At 47.3% G+C, this 16,370-nt stretch overlaps 1 protein-coding gene across 2 annotated transcripts in view; it reads right to left on the bottom strand.

Moving 5' to 3' along the window:
• Positions 1-14,689: 14,689 nt before the first annotated feature.
• The window catches only part of PCBP2 (poly(rC) binding protein 2), a 44,821-nt gene continuing 43,140 nt past the window's right edge, over positions 14,690-16,370 (bottom strand). For both annotated transcript variants that reach the window (XM_063952143.1, XM_063952142.1), the window contains one exon: positions 14,690-15,092. In XM_063952143.1, the coding sequence (XP_063808213.1) occupies positions 15,056-15,092 (37 nt within the window). In that variant the 3' untranslated portion in view covers positions 14,690-15,055. The remainder of the gene's footprint in view (positions 15,093-16,370) is intronic.

Here is a 16,370-nt window from a genome sequence, read left to right as displayed (position 1 = left end):
CGATACTGTAATGCCCTCTCTTTCTTCTGAAGAGGGCGGTCTCAACAACCACCTCGTCAACCGCAGCCGCGCTAAAAAGGGGTAAAAGAACGGCCCCTGTTGTAACGGGTTGGACGTAGTATGAGCGGCCAAGGATCGTCTGCGAGTAGTCCTCGGAGATTCGAGAACCAAACTCTCCGAGACCCATGAGATATCACTAGTATGACTGTGACGGACTCTCTTATGATCCGTTTTAGCAACGGAGAAAACAGCGGGAAACGGTGGAAACAGATACACGAGGCTGTACGGCCACGCGATTGTGAGAGCATCCACCGCCACTGCCCTTGGGAACTGTCGTTCTGGACACATACTGGGCGTTTGTAATTGTGGCGAGATCCCATCATGTCCACCTGAGGGTAACCCCACCTGTGGACCAACCTGTGAAACACCTCTGGATTTAATGCCCAGTCTCCTGGATGAAAATCCCGACGGCTGAGATCATCTGTCTAACAGATGTCCTCTCCCGGAATGAACCCAGTCTACAATATCACCTTGTGGTATTCTGGGCAATTGAGGATTCGAGCTACTTCCCGCATTGCCATGCGGCTTCTCGTTCCTCCCTGGTTGTTGTGTATGCGACTGCCGTCGCGTTGTGTAACTGGCCTTGGACAGTCTGAGAGCGAAGCATGTAGTGCATAGTAAATTGCACGGAGTTCCAGGACCTTTATAGACAGCAATCTGTCGTGATCCGTTTAGAAACCCTGTCGCTGACCATTTTAACTACAACTCCCCAACCTCTGAGACTCTCGCCCAGAGTAGAGACACCCTCGCCCCCCTGTGGGATACGCGAGTGAAAACCTCCGAACTGAAGCGCTTCGAAAGCCCATCATTGTTCCTAATAGGCGAATACACCAATGTACCGATAGTGTGCGTGGCTTGAGCACTAATTGTACCAGATGGCATATAATCTGTTCTTTCTGGTGTAGTAGGTAAATTCTTTGATTTACCGTATCTGGAATCATACCTACGAATTGAAGTCGTTGAGACGGAATTAGATGTGATTGTTTTTGAACTTGACACTGCAACCGTGGTGTATGTTAGCAGCGCAAGTCGGAGGAGCATCTGTTGAGACGGAGCTCTTATGAGCAGATCGTCTAAGTATGGAACGATTGTCACTGCCAGGGATCTGAGATGAGCTATCATCACAAACATCACTTTGGTGAATACCCGAGGCGCTGAGAAGAGGCCAAACGGTAGAACCTGAAACGGTTAATGGTTGTGGCGTATTGCAAAACGCAAGAACCTGTGATGAGGTGACCAAACCGGAATGTGTAAGTACGCATCCTGGAGATCAAACACAATCATGCAATCTTGTGGCTCCAAAAATGCAAATCCTAACCGCAGAAAATCCATCTTCAATCTGTAGTAAGTGACTTGCTGATTGAGACTGCGACGGAGCCCTCCGGCTTCGGTACCACAAACAGACGGGAATAATAACCCTGACTTTGTTGGTGTACCAGGCTTGGAAATAAAAACTGCTGAAACCAGCAGAGACTGAATGGCAACCTGCCAAAACGCCTTATTTCGTCCGACAGAGGCAGTCCTGTCTTTTACCCTAAATAGCGGATACATCCATGAGTAGATGGCTGGAAACCCGGCAAATGTAACGTGTAAAGGAGCACTCCCACAATTGGAAATTCGAGATGGGCTGAGAGCCCGTCAAGCCACTGGCTTGTTGTGACTTTAGCGCCCTGGCGTTACAAGGCGTGACTGTTTTTGTACCACAGCCTTGAAAAGACTGAAGTCTAAAAGCTTTAAACGCCGGACCAGAGTATTTCCGGCTTGATACCGGAGGAGGCCATTTTGTCCAATTTAGGACCAAACAACTTCTGGCCTTGTCGTGCTGAAACTAGCGACGATGAAAAACGAGAAGCAAGGTAACAGGCGGCAGCAGACGCTGTACCGAGATACTCAGCAGCTTCTCATTAACGATAAGTATAACGTGATCGTCATTGTTTCCATACAGAGCGCCCAGGTGACCCAAATGTATCTTGGGCCTTTATAAGGTTTGCCACAGACGAATTCACCAATGGCGGATTCTCCAATTTAGATGTCACTGTGTGGAAACGGGTAAATAGCCTTAAATCTTAGTAAGATATCCTAAATAAGAAACCCAGTGAAGATCTGTCGTTTAGTAAATACAACGGATTAGATGTTAGAGGCTTCTTATTCTCTGTAAATTTGGATGTTAGAGCCTCCTTATTCTCTGTAAATTTCAGAGACTGACTCACTGGTCATTAGCAATGTATGGTTGTAAAAACCCGCACTATCTGACTGTCTAATGTGCCCTCCTCACTCGTATTTTGCACTGTGAGGTTTGACATAGAATTGTCAGGACTGCAACATAGAAGAAATGTTTAAATTATAAGACCAGTTAAATTAACACCCTGGTATCCAAAGTTAAATTGGACTGAGACTCCTCCGTTAAAGCTGGCGGAGTAACTTCCGAGACTCCGATGTTACCGCTCCTGTCGAGCGGAGTCAATTTGAATTGCCAATGCTTAACATAGGATCTGGGAATGAACCGGCTTCCGAAGTGGAAACCTACAAAACATACTGAACATGTGGTAGATTTATGTCCAGACTTTTGTTTAAAAGTATTTTTAGTCTGTGCTGGAGCCTTACTCCTTATGCCGACAGACAACACAATAGGCAAAGTACAGACACTTGCACGACTTAGTAAAATTATTACTTAAGGTGTGTAATATATATCTATTTATGGCCGAAATGCAGTTCACATGGCCAGCCTATGTGAAACCTGAACCAAACTTCCCACTAACACCCCTGCGCCTCCGGTGGAGTAGTGATGTAGGGCAGGAATGTTCTGGAATTACAAACTGGAAGAAACAGGAAGCATGGTTAAAATGGCCCCCATGCCATGCTTACACTGATAATCACAGTTACAATTGCTACAGTGTTAACATAGGCTGAATAGCCTATTATACAGTGAAAATCACAAGCAGGTTACAATACATGCTGTAGTGTTAATATAGGCTCAATAGCCTATTATACAGTGATAATCACAGGCAGTCCACAATACATGCTGTAGTGTTAATATAGGCTCAATAGCCTATTATACAGTGATAATCACAGGCAGACCACAATACATTCCAGTATTAATATAGGCTCACTAGCCTATCACACATTAACTCTGTTTATAAAGATATGGCAGCCCTTTACATTCCCTTGCCGCTGTAATCAGCCAGATTCCCCCCCCCCTTCCCCCTGTACTCCCTGTAGCGCTGTGTCCCAGCGGGGAGCGCCGGGCAGTTGCAGGGAGGCGAGGGACACTTCTTGCCGAGCAGCGGAGGTCGGCTGGCCGGAGCGGCGCGTAGCGGCTTCCGGCGTCGCTAGCCGAGCTGCGGCGGTTCTCCCCCTCTCAGCGCTGGCACCATGACGGAGCGTCTGGGCGGGCGGGCGGGCGGTGCTGGGGCGGCTGGGCGGCCGGACGGAGCGGCTGTATGAGCGGCGGCGGCGGCATTACAACAGTGACCCCACACAGCGGGGCGGCAGCCTGCGCTGACCGCCCCGTTTCCCCAGCATACCTTGTAGGGAGGCCTGCGACGGGCTTCTAAGCTCCTCTTCCGGTCATGGCTGCGACGGGGCTTCTATTTGTAAGCTCCGTCCAGCCCTTCAGGTCATGGCTGCGACGGGGCTTCTATCTGTAAGCCCCGTCCAGCTGTTGCAGGAGACAGTGGGCTGCCTGTGGCTGTGAGGGTGCTCTTTGTGAGGACCGACACGCCATGCGCTGCCCGTGCAGCGGCACAATCCTGGACCCATGTTTTTCCAGAAACTGGGAAGGGATGTGCTAAGTGAAAAAAGTAAAAGTAAAAATGAAAAATTAATAAAATCTTCCACCAAGTGTGGGATCTCCCCACAAGCCTTGTTAGTGCTGTGAGCACAGAAAAAACACTGAGATACTACACTGAGGTACTCTGGGATATGGAGGGGTGGAGAGTTCTAAATTTAAATATTCAGTGCCTTTGTTTCTGCTAAGCCGTCCATATCCCAAGAGTACTCCAGTGACCCCTAGTGGATGAAAAAGAAACTCTGTACATCTGTGTCCAGAATCATTCTCAAAAACGACAGTCGGACTCAACTGTGACTAGGCAAGTTTAGGAGCCAACCATGCTGTTGCAGAACTGTCAGGGAAATCGTAATGTTCTGCAGTAATTGGTCCCTGGATCTCACCTTTATCAGGAGATCGTCCAAGTACGGGATAATTGTGACTCCTTGCTTGCGCAGGAGAACCATCATTTCCGCCATAACTTTGGTTAAAACCCTCGGAGCCGTGGACAGACCAAACGGCAACGTCTGAAATTGGTAATCACAATCCTGAATAGCAAACCTCAGGTAAGCTTGATGCGGAGGATATATGGGGACGTGTAAGTAGGCGTCCTTTATGTCAACCGACACCATAAAATCCCCCTCCTCCAGACTGGAGATCACTGCTCAGAGAGATTCCATCTTGAATTTGAATTTTTTCAGATAGAAATTGAGGGATTTTAGGTTCAGAATTGGTCTGACCGAGCCGTGCGGCTTCGGGACCACGAAGAGACTTGAATAAAAACCTTCTCCCTGTTGTAACGGGGGCACCTTGACAATGACTTGATTTTGACACAGCTTTTGTATTGCATCGCATACTACCTCCCTGTCTGGAAGAGAAGCTGGTAAGGCAGATTTGAAAAATCGGTGAGGGGGAACGTCTTGAAACTCCAGTTTGTACCCTTGGGACACTATTTCTAATACCCAAGGATCCAGGCCCGAACGAACCCAGACCTGACTGAAGAGGACGTGCCCCCACCGGTGCGGACTCCCGCAGAAGAGTCCCAGCGTCATGCAGTGGATTTGGCAGAAGCCGGAGAGAACTTCTGCTCCTGGGAACCTGCCACAGCTGGTGACCTTTTTCCCTTTCCTCTTCCTCTAGCAGCAAGGAAGGAAGACCCTCGTCCTTTTTTGTATTTATTGGGCCGAAAGGACTGCACTTGATAGTGGGGCGTATTCTTTTGTTGTGCAGGAACATAAGGTAAAAACGATGACTTACCCGTGGTAGCCGTAGATACCAGGTCAGCGAGGCCGTCACCAAACAAGACACCACCTTTATACGGCAGAGACTCCATAGCCTTCTTAGAGTCAGCATCAGCATTCCATTGATGAACCCACAATGCTCCTAGCTGAAACTGCCATGGCATTGGCCCTTGATCCCAAAAGGCCAATGTCCCTCGCAGCTTCCTTTAGATAGACTGCAGGATCCCTGATATGACCCAGTGTCAAAAGAATGTTATCCCTATCCAGGGTATCTCTCAGCTGACAAGTTATCTGCCCACTTTTCAATAGCGCTACTCACCCATGCCGATGCAACGGCAGGCCTGAGCAGCGTACCCTTAGTGACAAATGGATTTTAATGCATTTTCCTTACGATCCGCAGGATCCTTTAGGGCCGCCGTGTCAGGAGACGGAAGCGCCAACTTCTTGGACAGCCGTGATAGAGCTTTGTCTACAGTGGGGGATGACTCCCACTTATCCCTATCCCCCGAAGGGAAAGGAATTCTCTTGGGAATCTGAAACTTCTTGTCAGGATTTTCCCAGACCTATTCAAAAAGAGTGTTCAGTTCATGAGAGGGAGGAAACGTTACCTCAGGTTTCTTTCCTTTATACATACAGACCCTTGTATCAGGAACCGTAGGGTCTTCCAAGATATGCAATACGTCTTTTATCACCACAATCATGTACGGAATGCTCTTAGCCAGTTTAGGATTCAATCTGGCATCACTATAGTCGACACTGGAATCAGAGTCCGTGTCGGTATCTGGGTAAATGAACGCTTTTGTGACCCCGAGGGGGTATGGACTCGTGACAACACATCCTCCATGGATTTTTTCCATGCCTGGTTCAGAGTCTCAGATTTATCCAATCTCTTATTTAATAGAGCCACATTTGCATTCAAAACATTTACCCAATCAGCAGTCGGTAGTGCCGACAGGGTCACTCCCAGTCTTTTCTGTCCCCACTCAAGCTTCCTCCTGGGAAGAGCACTCAGCCTCAGACATGCCGACACACATGTACCGACACCCACACTGGGGCTATAGGGGACAGACCCACAGTAAAGCCTGTCAGAGAAACACATAGGGGAGTTTGCCAGCTCACAACGCAGCACCTATCCTGGTACTGAAACGGTTTACCCAATGCCTCAGACCTGGTAGCGCTTTTATTATTAAACCAGCACCCAATTAACTGTGCCCCCCCCATTTTGCACCGTTACTTGTACAGCAGTGTAGGACAGGACCAGCGTCTCATCAGCGCCATTTTCTCTTCACAGGGCTGAGGGCTTAGCCACACCCCTTTAATGGCACACTTCAGCCCACTATTTTTCAAATATTTATACTGGTGGGGGTTCAGATTCAGTGCCCAGGCACTAACACTTTTGCCAGTCACTTAAAATAAGAATTTACTCACCGGTAATTCTATTTCTCGTAGTCCGTAGTGGATGCTGGGACTCCGTAAGGACCATTGGGAATAGCGGCTCCGCAGGAGACTGGGCACAACTATAAAGAAAGCTTTAGGTCTAACTGGTGTGCACTGGCTCCTCCCAGTATGACCCTCCTCCAGACTTCAGTTAGGATACTATGCCCGGAAGAGCTGACACAATAAGGAAGGATTTTGAATCCCGGGTAAGACTCATACCAGCCACACCAATCACACCGTATAACTCGTGATACAATACCCAGTTAACAGTATGACAACAACTGAGCCTCTCAACAGATGGCTCAACAATAACCCTTTAGTTAAACAATAACTATATACAAGTATTGCAGACAATCCACACTTGGGATGGGCGCCCAGCATCCACTACGGACTACGAGAAATAGAATTACCGGTGAGTAAATTCTTATTTTCTCTGACGTCCTAAGTGGATGCTGGGACTCCGTAAGGACCATGGAGATTATACCAAAGCTCCCAAACGGGCGGGAGAGTGCGGATGACTCTGCAGCACCGAATGGGCAAACTCTAGGTCCTCCTCAGCCAGGGTGTCAAACTTGTAGAATTTAGCAAATGTGTTTGACCCCGACCAAGTAGCTGCTCGGCAAAGTTGTAAAGCCGAGACCCCTCGGGCAGCCGCCCAAGAAGAACCCACCTTCCTCGTGGAATGGGCTTTCACTGATTTAGGATGCGGCAGTCCAGCCGCAGAATGTGCAAGCTGAATCGTACTACAGATCCAGCGAGCAATAGTCTGCTTTGAAGCAGGTGCACCCAACTTGTTGGGCGCATACAGGATAAATAGCGAGTCAGTCTTTCTGACTCCAGCTGTCCTGAAAACATAAATTTTCAGGGCCCTGACTACGTCCAACAACTTGGAAGCCTCCAAGTCTTTTGTAGCCGCAGGCACCACGATAGGTTGGTTCAGATGAAAAGCCGATACCACCTTAGGGAGAAACTGGGGACGAGTCCTCAATTCTGCCCTATCCATATGGAAAATCAGATAAGGGCTTTTACATGACAAAGCCGCCAATTCTGATACACGCCTGGCCGAAGCCAAGGCCAACAACATGACCACTTTCCATGTGAGATATTTCAATTCCACGGTTTTAAGTGGCTCAAACCAATGTGACTTTAGGAAATCCAACACCACGTTGAGATCCCAAGGTGCCACTGAAGGCACAAAAGGGGGCTGAATATGCAGCACTCCCTTAACAAAAGTCTGAACTTCAGGTAGTGAAGCCAGTTCTTTCTGGAAGAAAATCGATAGAGCCGAAATCTGGACCTTAATGGAACCCAATTTTAGGCCCATAGTCACCCCTGACTGTAGGAAGTGCAGAAAACGGCCCAGCTGAAATTCCTCCATTGGGGCCTTCCTGGCCTCACACCACGCAACATATTTTCGCCAAATGCGGTGATAATGGTTTGCGGTAACTTCTTTCCTAGCTTTAATCAGCGTAGGAATGACTTCCTCCGGAATGCCCTTTTCCTTCAGGATCCGGTGTTCAACCGCCATGCCGTCAAACGCAGCCGCGGTAAGTCTTGGAACAGACAGGGCCCCTGCTGCAGCAGGTCCTGTCTGAGCGGCAGAGGCCAAGGGTCCTCTGAGATCATTTCTTGAAGTTCCGGGTACCAAGCTCTTCTTGGCCAATCCGGAACAATGAGTATAGTTCTTACTCCTCTTCTTATTATCCTCAGTACCTTTGGTATGAGAGGAAGAGGAGGGAACACATAAACCGACCGGTACACCCACGGTGTCACTAGAGCGTCCACAGCTATCGCCTGAGGGTCTCTCGACCTGGCGCAATATCTTTCTAGCTTTTTGTTTAGGCGGGACGCCATCATGTCCACCTGTGGCTTTTCCCAACGGTTTACAATCAGTTGAAAGACTTCCGGATGAAGTCCCCACTCTCCCGGGTGGAGGTCGTGTCTGGTGAGGAAGTCTGCTTCCCAGTTGTCCACTCCCGGAATGAACACAGCTGACAGTGCTAACACGTGATTTTCCGCCCATCGGAGAATCCTTGTGGCTTCTGCCATCGCCGTCCTGCTTCTTGTGCCGCCCTGTCGGTTTACATGGGCGACTGCCGTGATGTTGTCTGACTGGATCAGTACCGGCTGGTTTTGAAGCAGGGGTTTTGCCTGACTTAGGGCATTGAAAATGGCCCTCAGTTCTAGAATATTTGTGTGTAGGGAAGTTTCCTGACTCGACCATAGTCCTTGGAAGTTTCTTCCCCGTGTGACTGCCCCCCAGCCTCGAAGGCTGGCATCCGTGGTCACCAGGACCCAGTCCTGTATGCCGAATCTGCGGCCCTCTTGAAGATGAGCACTTTGCAGCCACCACAGCAGAGACACCCTGGTCCTTGGAGACAGGGTTATCAGCCGATGCATCTGAAGATGCGATCCGGACCACTTGTCCAACAGTGAAACACTGAAAGGTTCTTGCATGGAACCTGCCGAATGGAATTGCTTCGTAGGAAGCTACCATCTTTCCCAGGATCCGCGTGCAGTGATGCACAGACACCTGTTTTGGTTTTAGGAGGCCTCTGACTAGAGATGACAGCTCCTTGGCCTTCTCCTCCGGGAGAAACACTTTTTTCTGTTCTGTGTCCAGAACCATTCCCAGGAACAGTAGACGTGCCGTAGGGACCAGCTGTGACTTCAGTATATTTAGAATCCAGCCGTGCTGTTGTAGCACCTCCCGAGATAGTGCTACCCCGACCAACAACTGCTCCCTGGACCTCGCCTTTATCAGGAGATCGTCCAAGTACGGGATAATTAAAACTCCCTTTTTTCGAAGGAGTATCATCATTTCGGCCATTACCTTGGTAAATACCCTCGGAGCCGTGGATAGACCAAACGGCAACGTCTGGAATTGGTAATGACAATTCTGTACCACAAATCTGAGGTACTCCTGGTGAGGATGGTAAATGGGGACATGCAGGTAAGCATCCTTGATGTCCAGTGATACCATGTAATTCCCCTCGTCCAGGCTTGCAATAACCGCCCTGAGCGATTCCATCTTGAACTTGAATTTTTTTATATATGTGTTCAAGGATTTCAAATTTAAAATGGGTCTCACCGAACCGTCCGGTTTCGGTACCACAAACATTGTGGAATAGTAGCCCCGTCCTTGTTGAAGTAGGGGCACCTTGACCATCACCTGCTGGGAATACAGCTTGTGAATTGCCTCTAGCACTGCCTCCCTGCCTGATGGAGTTGTTGGCAAGGAAGATTTTAGGCAAACGGCGGGAAGGGGACGTCTCGAATTCCAGCTTGTACCCCTGAGATACTACTTGGAAGGATCCAGGGATCCACCCGTGAACGAGCCCACTGATTGCTGAAGTTTTTGAGACGGGCCCCCACCGTACCTGGCTCCGCTTGTGGAGCCCCAGCGTCATGCGGTGGACTTGGCGGAAGCGGGGGAGGACTTTTGCTCCTGGGAACTGGCTGTAAGCTGCAGCTTTTTCCCTCTACCTCTGGGCAGAAAGGACGCGCCTTTAACCCGCTTGCCCTTATGGGGCCGAAAGAACTGTACCTGATAATACGGTGCTTTCTTTGGCTGTGAGGGAACATGGGGTAAAAATGCTGACTTCCCAGCTGTTGCTGTGGAAACGAGGTCCGAGAGACCATCCCCGAACAACTCCTCACCCTTATAAGGCAAAACTTTCATGTGCCTTTTAGAATCTGCATCACCTGTCCACTGCCGAGTCCATAACCCTCTCCTGGCAGTAATGGACATTGCACTTATTTAGATGCCAGCTGGCAAATATCCCTCTGTGCATCTCTCATGTATAAGACTGCGTCTTTAATATGCTCTACGGTCAGCAATATGGTGTCCCTGTCTAGGGTATCAATATTTTCCGACAGGGAATCTGACCACGCAGCTGCAGCACTGCACATCCATGCTGAAGCAATAGCTGGTCTCAGTATAATACCTGTGTGTGTATATACAGACTTCAGGATAGCTTCCTGCTTTCTATCAGCAGGCTCCTTTAGGGCGGCCGTATCCGGAGACGGTAGTGCCACCTTCTTTGACAAGCGTGTGAGCGCTTTATCCACCCTAGGGGATGTTTCCCAACGTGACCTATCCTCTGGCGGGAAAGGGTACGTCATTAGTAACCTTTTAGAAATTACTAGTTTCTTATCGGGGGAAGTCCACGCTTCTTCACACACTTCATTTAATTCCTCAGATGGAGGAAAAACTACTGGTAGTTTTTTCTCTCCAAACATAATGCCCTTTTTTGTGGTACCTGGGGTAACATCAGAAATGTGCAACACATTTTTCATAGCCTCAATCATGTAACGTGTGGCCCTATTGGAAGTTACATTAGTCTCATCATCGTCGTCGACACTGGAGTCAGTATCCGTGTCGACATCTGTCTGCCATCTGAGGTAGCAGGCGTTTTAGAGCCCCTGATGGCTTTTGAGACACCTGTTCAGGCACAGGCTGAGAAGCCGGCTGTCCCATATTTGGTATGTCGTCAAACCTTTTATGTAAGGAGTCAACACTGTCACGTAATTCCTTCCACATAACCATCCACTCAGGTGTCGGCCCCGCAGGGAGTGACATCACATTTATAAGCATCTGCTCCGCCTCCACATAAGCCTCCTCATCAAACATGTCGACACAGCCGTACCGACACACCGCACACACAGGGAATGCTCTGACAGAGGACAGGACCCCACAAAGCCCTTTGGGGAGACAGAGAGAGAGTATGCCAGCCCCCCCTCTCTTTTTTACCCTTTGTAGCTTGATACTGCAGGGGAGAGCCAGGAAGCGATCCTTCCAGCGGAGCTGTGAGGGAAAAATGGCGCCAGTGTGCTGCGGGAGTTAGCCCCGCCCCTTTTCCGGCAGACTTCTCCCGCTTTTTTCAGGAATTCTGGCAGGGGTAATTTATCACATATATAGCCTCTGAGACTATATATTGTGATGATTTGCCAGCAAAGGTGTTTATATTGCTGCTCAGGGCGCCCGCCCCCGCCCCCCCCCAGCGCACTGCACCCATCAGTGACCAGAGTGTGAGGTGTGCATGATGAGCAATGGCGCACAGCTGCAGTGCTGTGCGCTACCTTGTTGAAGAGCGAGGTCTTCTGCCGACGATTTTCCGGACCACTTCTTGCTTCTGGCTCTGTAAGGGGGACGGCGGCGCGGCTCCGGGACCGAACGATCGAGGTCGGGTCCTGTGTTCGATCCCTCTGGAGCTAATGGTGTCCAGTAGCCTAAGAAGCCCAAACTATCTCCAGTCAGGTAGGTTCGCTTCTTCTCCCCTTAGTCCCGCGCTGCAGTGAGTCTGTTGCCAGCAGATCTCACTGTAAAATAAAAAAACTAAAATATACTTTCTTTCTAGGAGCTCAGGAGAGCCCCTAGTGTGCATCCAGCTCAGCCAGGCACAAGATTCTAACTGAAGTCTGGAGGAGGGTCATAGTGGGAGGAGCCAGTGCACACCAGTTAGACCTAAAGCTTTCTTTATAGTTGTGCCCAGTCTCCTGCGGAGCCGCTATTCCCCATGGTCCTTACGGAGTCCCAGCATCCACTTAGGACATCAGAGAAATGAGGATTTATGCTGCCCAGGGTGCACCCCCCTTGCACCCTGTAGTGCCGCTGTGTGTGGGAGCATGGCGCACAGCGTGGCTGCTGTGCGGTGCCTCAAAGCAGTCACTGAAGTCTTCTGATCTTCTACTCACCAGTCTTCTGACTTCTGGTTCTGCAAGGAAGGGGGTGACGGCGGGCTCCAGGAACGAGCATTTAGGCGTACCTAGCAATCAGACCCTCAGGAGCTAATGGTGTCCTGTAGCCGAAGCAGAGCCTTGAAACTCACAGAAGTAGGTCTGCTTCTCTCCTCTCAGTCCCACGATGCATGGAGCCTGTTGCCAGCAAGTCTCCCTGAAAATAATAAACCTAACAAAAGTCTTTCAGAGAAACTCAGGAGAGCTCCTCAGTATGCATCCAGTCTCACTGAGCACAGAATCTAACTGGAGTCTGGACATAGAGGGAGGAGCCAGTTCACACCCATTGAAAGTCTTAAAGTGCCCATGTCTCCTGCGGGTCCAGTCTATACCCCATGGTTCTTGAAGCATCCCCAGCATCCTCTAGGACATATGAGAAAAAATAAAGTAACCCAGGTTCATGCAACCCAGGACCTATTTACACTGAGCCTTACCTGGGTTCTTTACAGGAAAAATACTGCTCGCTAGCAGGGCTGGACTTCTGGGTCACTGGACGAGAGATGAGCAGTTCACGAACAAAACTCCATTAGGACTTTTGTATCCCAAGGATTGTATTTTCCAGGTCATCTTAAAGAGCCACTTATGAAGTTATTAGCACCACCTGCAGATCTTTTAAAAGTTATCGGTACTTAATGGCTACACCTGTGCTATAGCAAAGATGCATGGAAAACATGTGTCCCATATACCAAACCTGGCATTTGAAGCACAGATCCTCCCCCCTCCTCACAGAAGAGCAATTTGGCAGGTTTTGAGAGCAATTTGCAGGATCAACCCAAAACCACCTTCTCTGTGAAAGGGTCATCCTTGGTCAAAGTCCTGGTATTTTTGACCTGGCACATTATGGGGTCAAGAACAGTCTTAAAGGATTGGCTTTGGGAAGCACCACTTTATAGAACCACTAATCCCTTTGCTTGGATCAAATACATTGTTCAGTGTAGTCTCCCCTCCCCACTACAGAGTGTTGCAATTCCTACCATATGTTTAGAAGCTTTCTGCTGGTCTAAAGTAGAGATGAGCAGGTTCGGTTTTACTCAGGTATTTCAGGTTTTGCTTATTGGCTATCCAAAACGCGTGACATCCATGATCCAATAAGATGCCGTTTTGAGCCCAGAGTAAAACCGAACCCACTCATGTCTAGTCTAAAGGCAGATTTACTGGCCCTGGTGTAAAGGTCATACAGTCTTTACACCTCTGCCCAATTTACAAAAGCACCACTCCTATTATAAACAGCAAGCCACAGTGCAGTGTAGACAAGATACAGCCAAGAATAATCATTTCATATTGTATGCATATTATTCACAGCTGGAGATATTAAGTAATTGTAGGACTATCCAATGACTATGACCTAGCAGCGAACAATATAAGTTACCACGGAACTGGTATTCTCAGAAGTAGCGAGACGTGTAAAAGGAGATGTTTGTTTAGAATTCTTCAATCCAATGGGAGAGAGATTTCCAGGTTAGTGACAGATCCACTTTAAAGTACAGCTATGTGACATGTTCTGTTAGACTATTTAAAGCATGCACGGAAGAATTTCCCAGGAGAGGCTCCAGCAATTATGCCAAGACAGCTGTTCTAGCATTGCAGCAGCTTCAGCTCTACATCATAGACCAGTGACCGATGCAGGCGGTGAAGTAACAGAAGTGCTCACAGTATGACCTTTAGCTACACCACACTGTCCCCCAGGAACATGTCATTGTGAGGCAACATTTTGTTTTTGCTGGGGTTTTTTTGTAGACAAGAGGTACACAGGTTACCAGAACAAGACAGAAACCATGAAATTGGTATAGCAGACCCTCCTACATGACCCTTTCCACTAAGTACAAAATGCTTTGCACAAAATTTACAATTGCAGTAACCTGTGCTGAAATAAGGGGGTTTCAACATAGGCGACTGCAATCATACACTACCATAGAACGTCCAGGAGCAGAGCATTTTGTACCGGATGGAAGGGGTCAGGATTGAGGGTATGGTCTCTATTTGAACAAATGAAAGGCTTTAGTGCTATTTCTGCTCATACTATCTAGTCGTTCAAAGGGGAGATTTATTTATAATATAAAATATATATATTTATAATATAAAATATATATATATATATATATATATATATATATATATATATATATTTTTTTTTTTTAAATTCTATTTATTTTACTGGCAGACGGGATGATGCCGGCTGTCAGTATCACGACAGTGGCTTCCAGTCCATCAGAATGCCAGCAGCGGGGCAAGCGCTACGAGTCCCCTTGCATGCACGGTAAATCGCTGCTCTTGGCACAGGATTTATTCCACTCTACCAGTGTCCTGGACACCCGTGAGTGGGATTAGCCTGTGAGCCAGTATCTTTACCGTTAGGATCCCGACAGCCGGCAAATTGATTGCCTCCTGTCAAAATACACCAAATTTGGGAGTAGGTTCTGTGGTAAAGACAAATTCCCACACAAAATTTCAGTCCATCTTTATTTGTTTTCTGAAAAATTCCTGACATTACAGAACTAATTTGAAATGCCATTTAATACCCCACTCTTTACATTGTGACTTAAATAAAAAAGAAAAATAAAATAAACAGGACAAAAACTTTTATAAAACTAAAATCTTTATCAGCAGGTTTTAACAGCGGGAGAGGAAAAAAACAAAAAAAGTTAAAAATGCTGTCATTGCAATAAAAAGAAAAAGTTGACAAGTGCATGAGGGAAAGCACACTGAAACTGAAAATTTGCAAACTAGTTAAAACCTGAAAACAAAAAAAAAAAAAAACCTTGCAGGGCTATGTAGACTGACATGAGCTAAATAGGAAGTTTCTGGAAGATGTCTAACTGCTTCCCATGCCACCAGCTTCTGAAGAAAGCCTAAACAAAAACAAAGCACAGGTTTAATGTAAAATATAGTCACACACTATGTCCAAACAGGTTAGATCTGCCATAATAAAAAGCTGCTGCTTATAGCACATCTACTAGGATATATTTTAAGAAGGTAATCAGCAATTTAATTAGCCTTGCTAACATTAGACTAATGAAAGAAAAGACCGACTTATAAGTAGCAGCTAGTATGCTGCACTATCACAGGGCCATTTAGGGGTCTATGTACTAAGTCTTGGAAAGCGAAAAGTACCAACGCCAATCACAACCTGTAACATGGCAGTCAGGAGCAGACTGGCTGGTACGTTGGGGTCCATTTACCAAGTCTTGGATGAAAATAAAGTATAAGCTATTCGGCTCCGGACTGCCATGTTACAGCCTGTGTTGGGAAAAGTTCAGGAGTTTGTTGGAACTTTAGTCCTTAGCTACTGTGACTTAGAATAAACAGTGGACTAGCCATTTTCTAGACTGAATTACAGGTTAAGGAAATAAAAAAAAAAAAAAAAAAAAAAAAACCTTTTAGTTCAGTAATATCTAGAACATTGTGAGCTGAAGATGTCCACCACTGTTGTGCAACATAGATACATCTTAACTAGTTGTTCTGAACTACACCAGCCTATGAGGGTAGTTTCTCATGCATAAAATCCAGAAGTCATACGTTAACCGGATGAAACATGTAAAGCATGCATCAAACACATCCAATTACTTCCTGAACGTCCATGCATTAGAGCACTTACTGGTGGGTATGGACCTCAATGGTATAAATACCACTACACAAGACTCAAGTATGTCATACAGTGCTTTGTCAATAACCCTCCTCCTACCTTAGTCCTTCCACTGTGACCATTGCCTGTTCGTCTACTGCCACCAGCCATGCCCTCCTTTCTCCCCTGCAGTCTGTCTTAAGTTCTCATTTGACTAAACCTCTACTAGTTCCTTCCATGTCCACATGCAGAATGCACAGCCTACACGTTCCTTACCTCAGTACATTAGATTTGTTTGTTTTTATGAGCATATTTAATTAAAAAATGTTTACTAAAATAATGTGTACTAAATGGCAACTGTAGAAGAATTGTCAGAATTCACACAATTCCCTTCAATGCACACTCTCGATCCCATCTCTACTTGTAATGGGAGATATGATCCACTAGAATTACCTAAAGACTCAAACCAGAGGAAACCCTGTGATAACACCATCTTGAGATAGTGTTAGACATTAAAGGCTGTGCTCTGATGCAGCCCCTGTGAGCAGCCAAACAGAAATACAAA

This window comes from Pseudophryne corroboree, chromosome 2 (genome assembly GCF_028390025.1).
Source record: "Pseudophryne corroboree isolate aPseCor3 chromosome 2, aPseCor3.hap2, whole genome shotgun sequence".
Lineage (NCBI taxonomy): Eukaryota > Metazoa > Chordata > Amphibia > Anura > Myobatrachidae > Pseudophryne > Pseudophryne corroboree.
The sequence above is the reverse complement of the archived record's forward strand: the minus strand, read 5'-3'. Positions and strand labels throughout refer to the sequence as shown.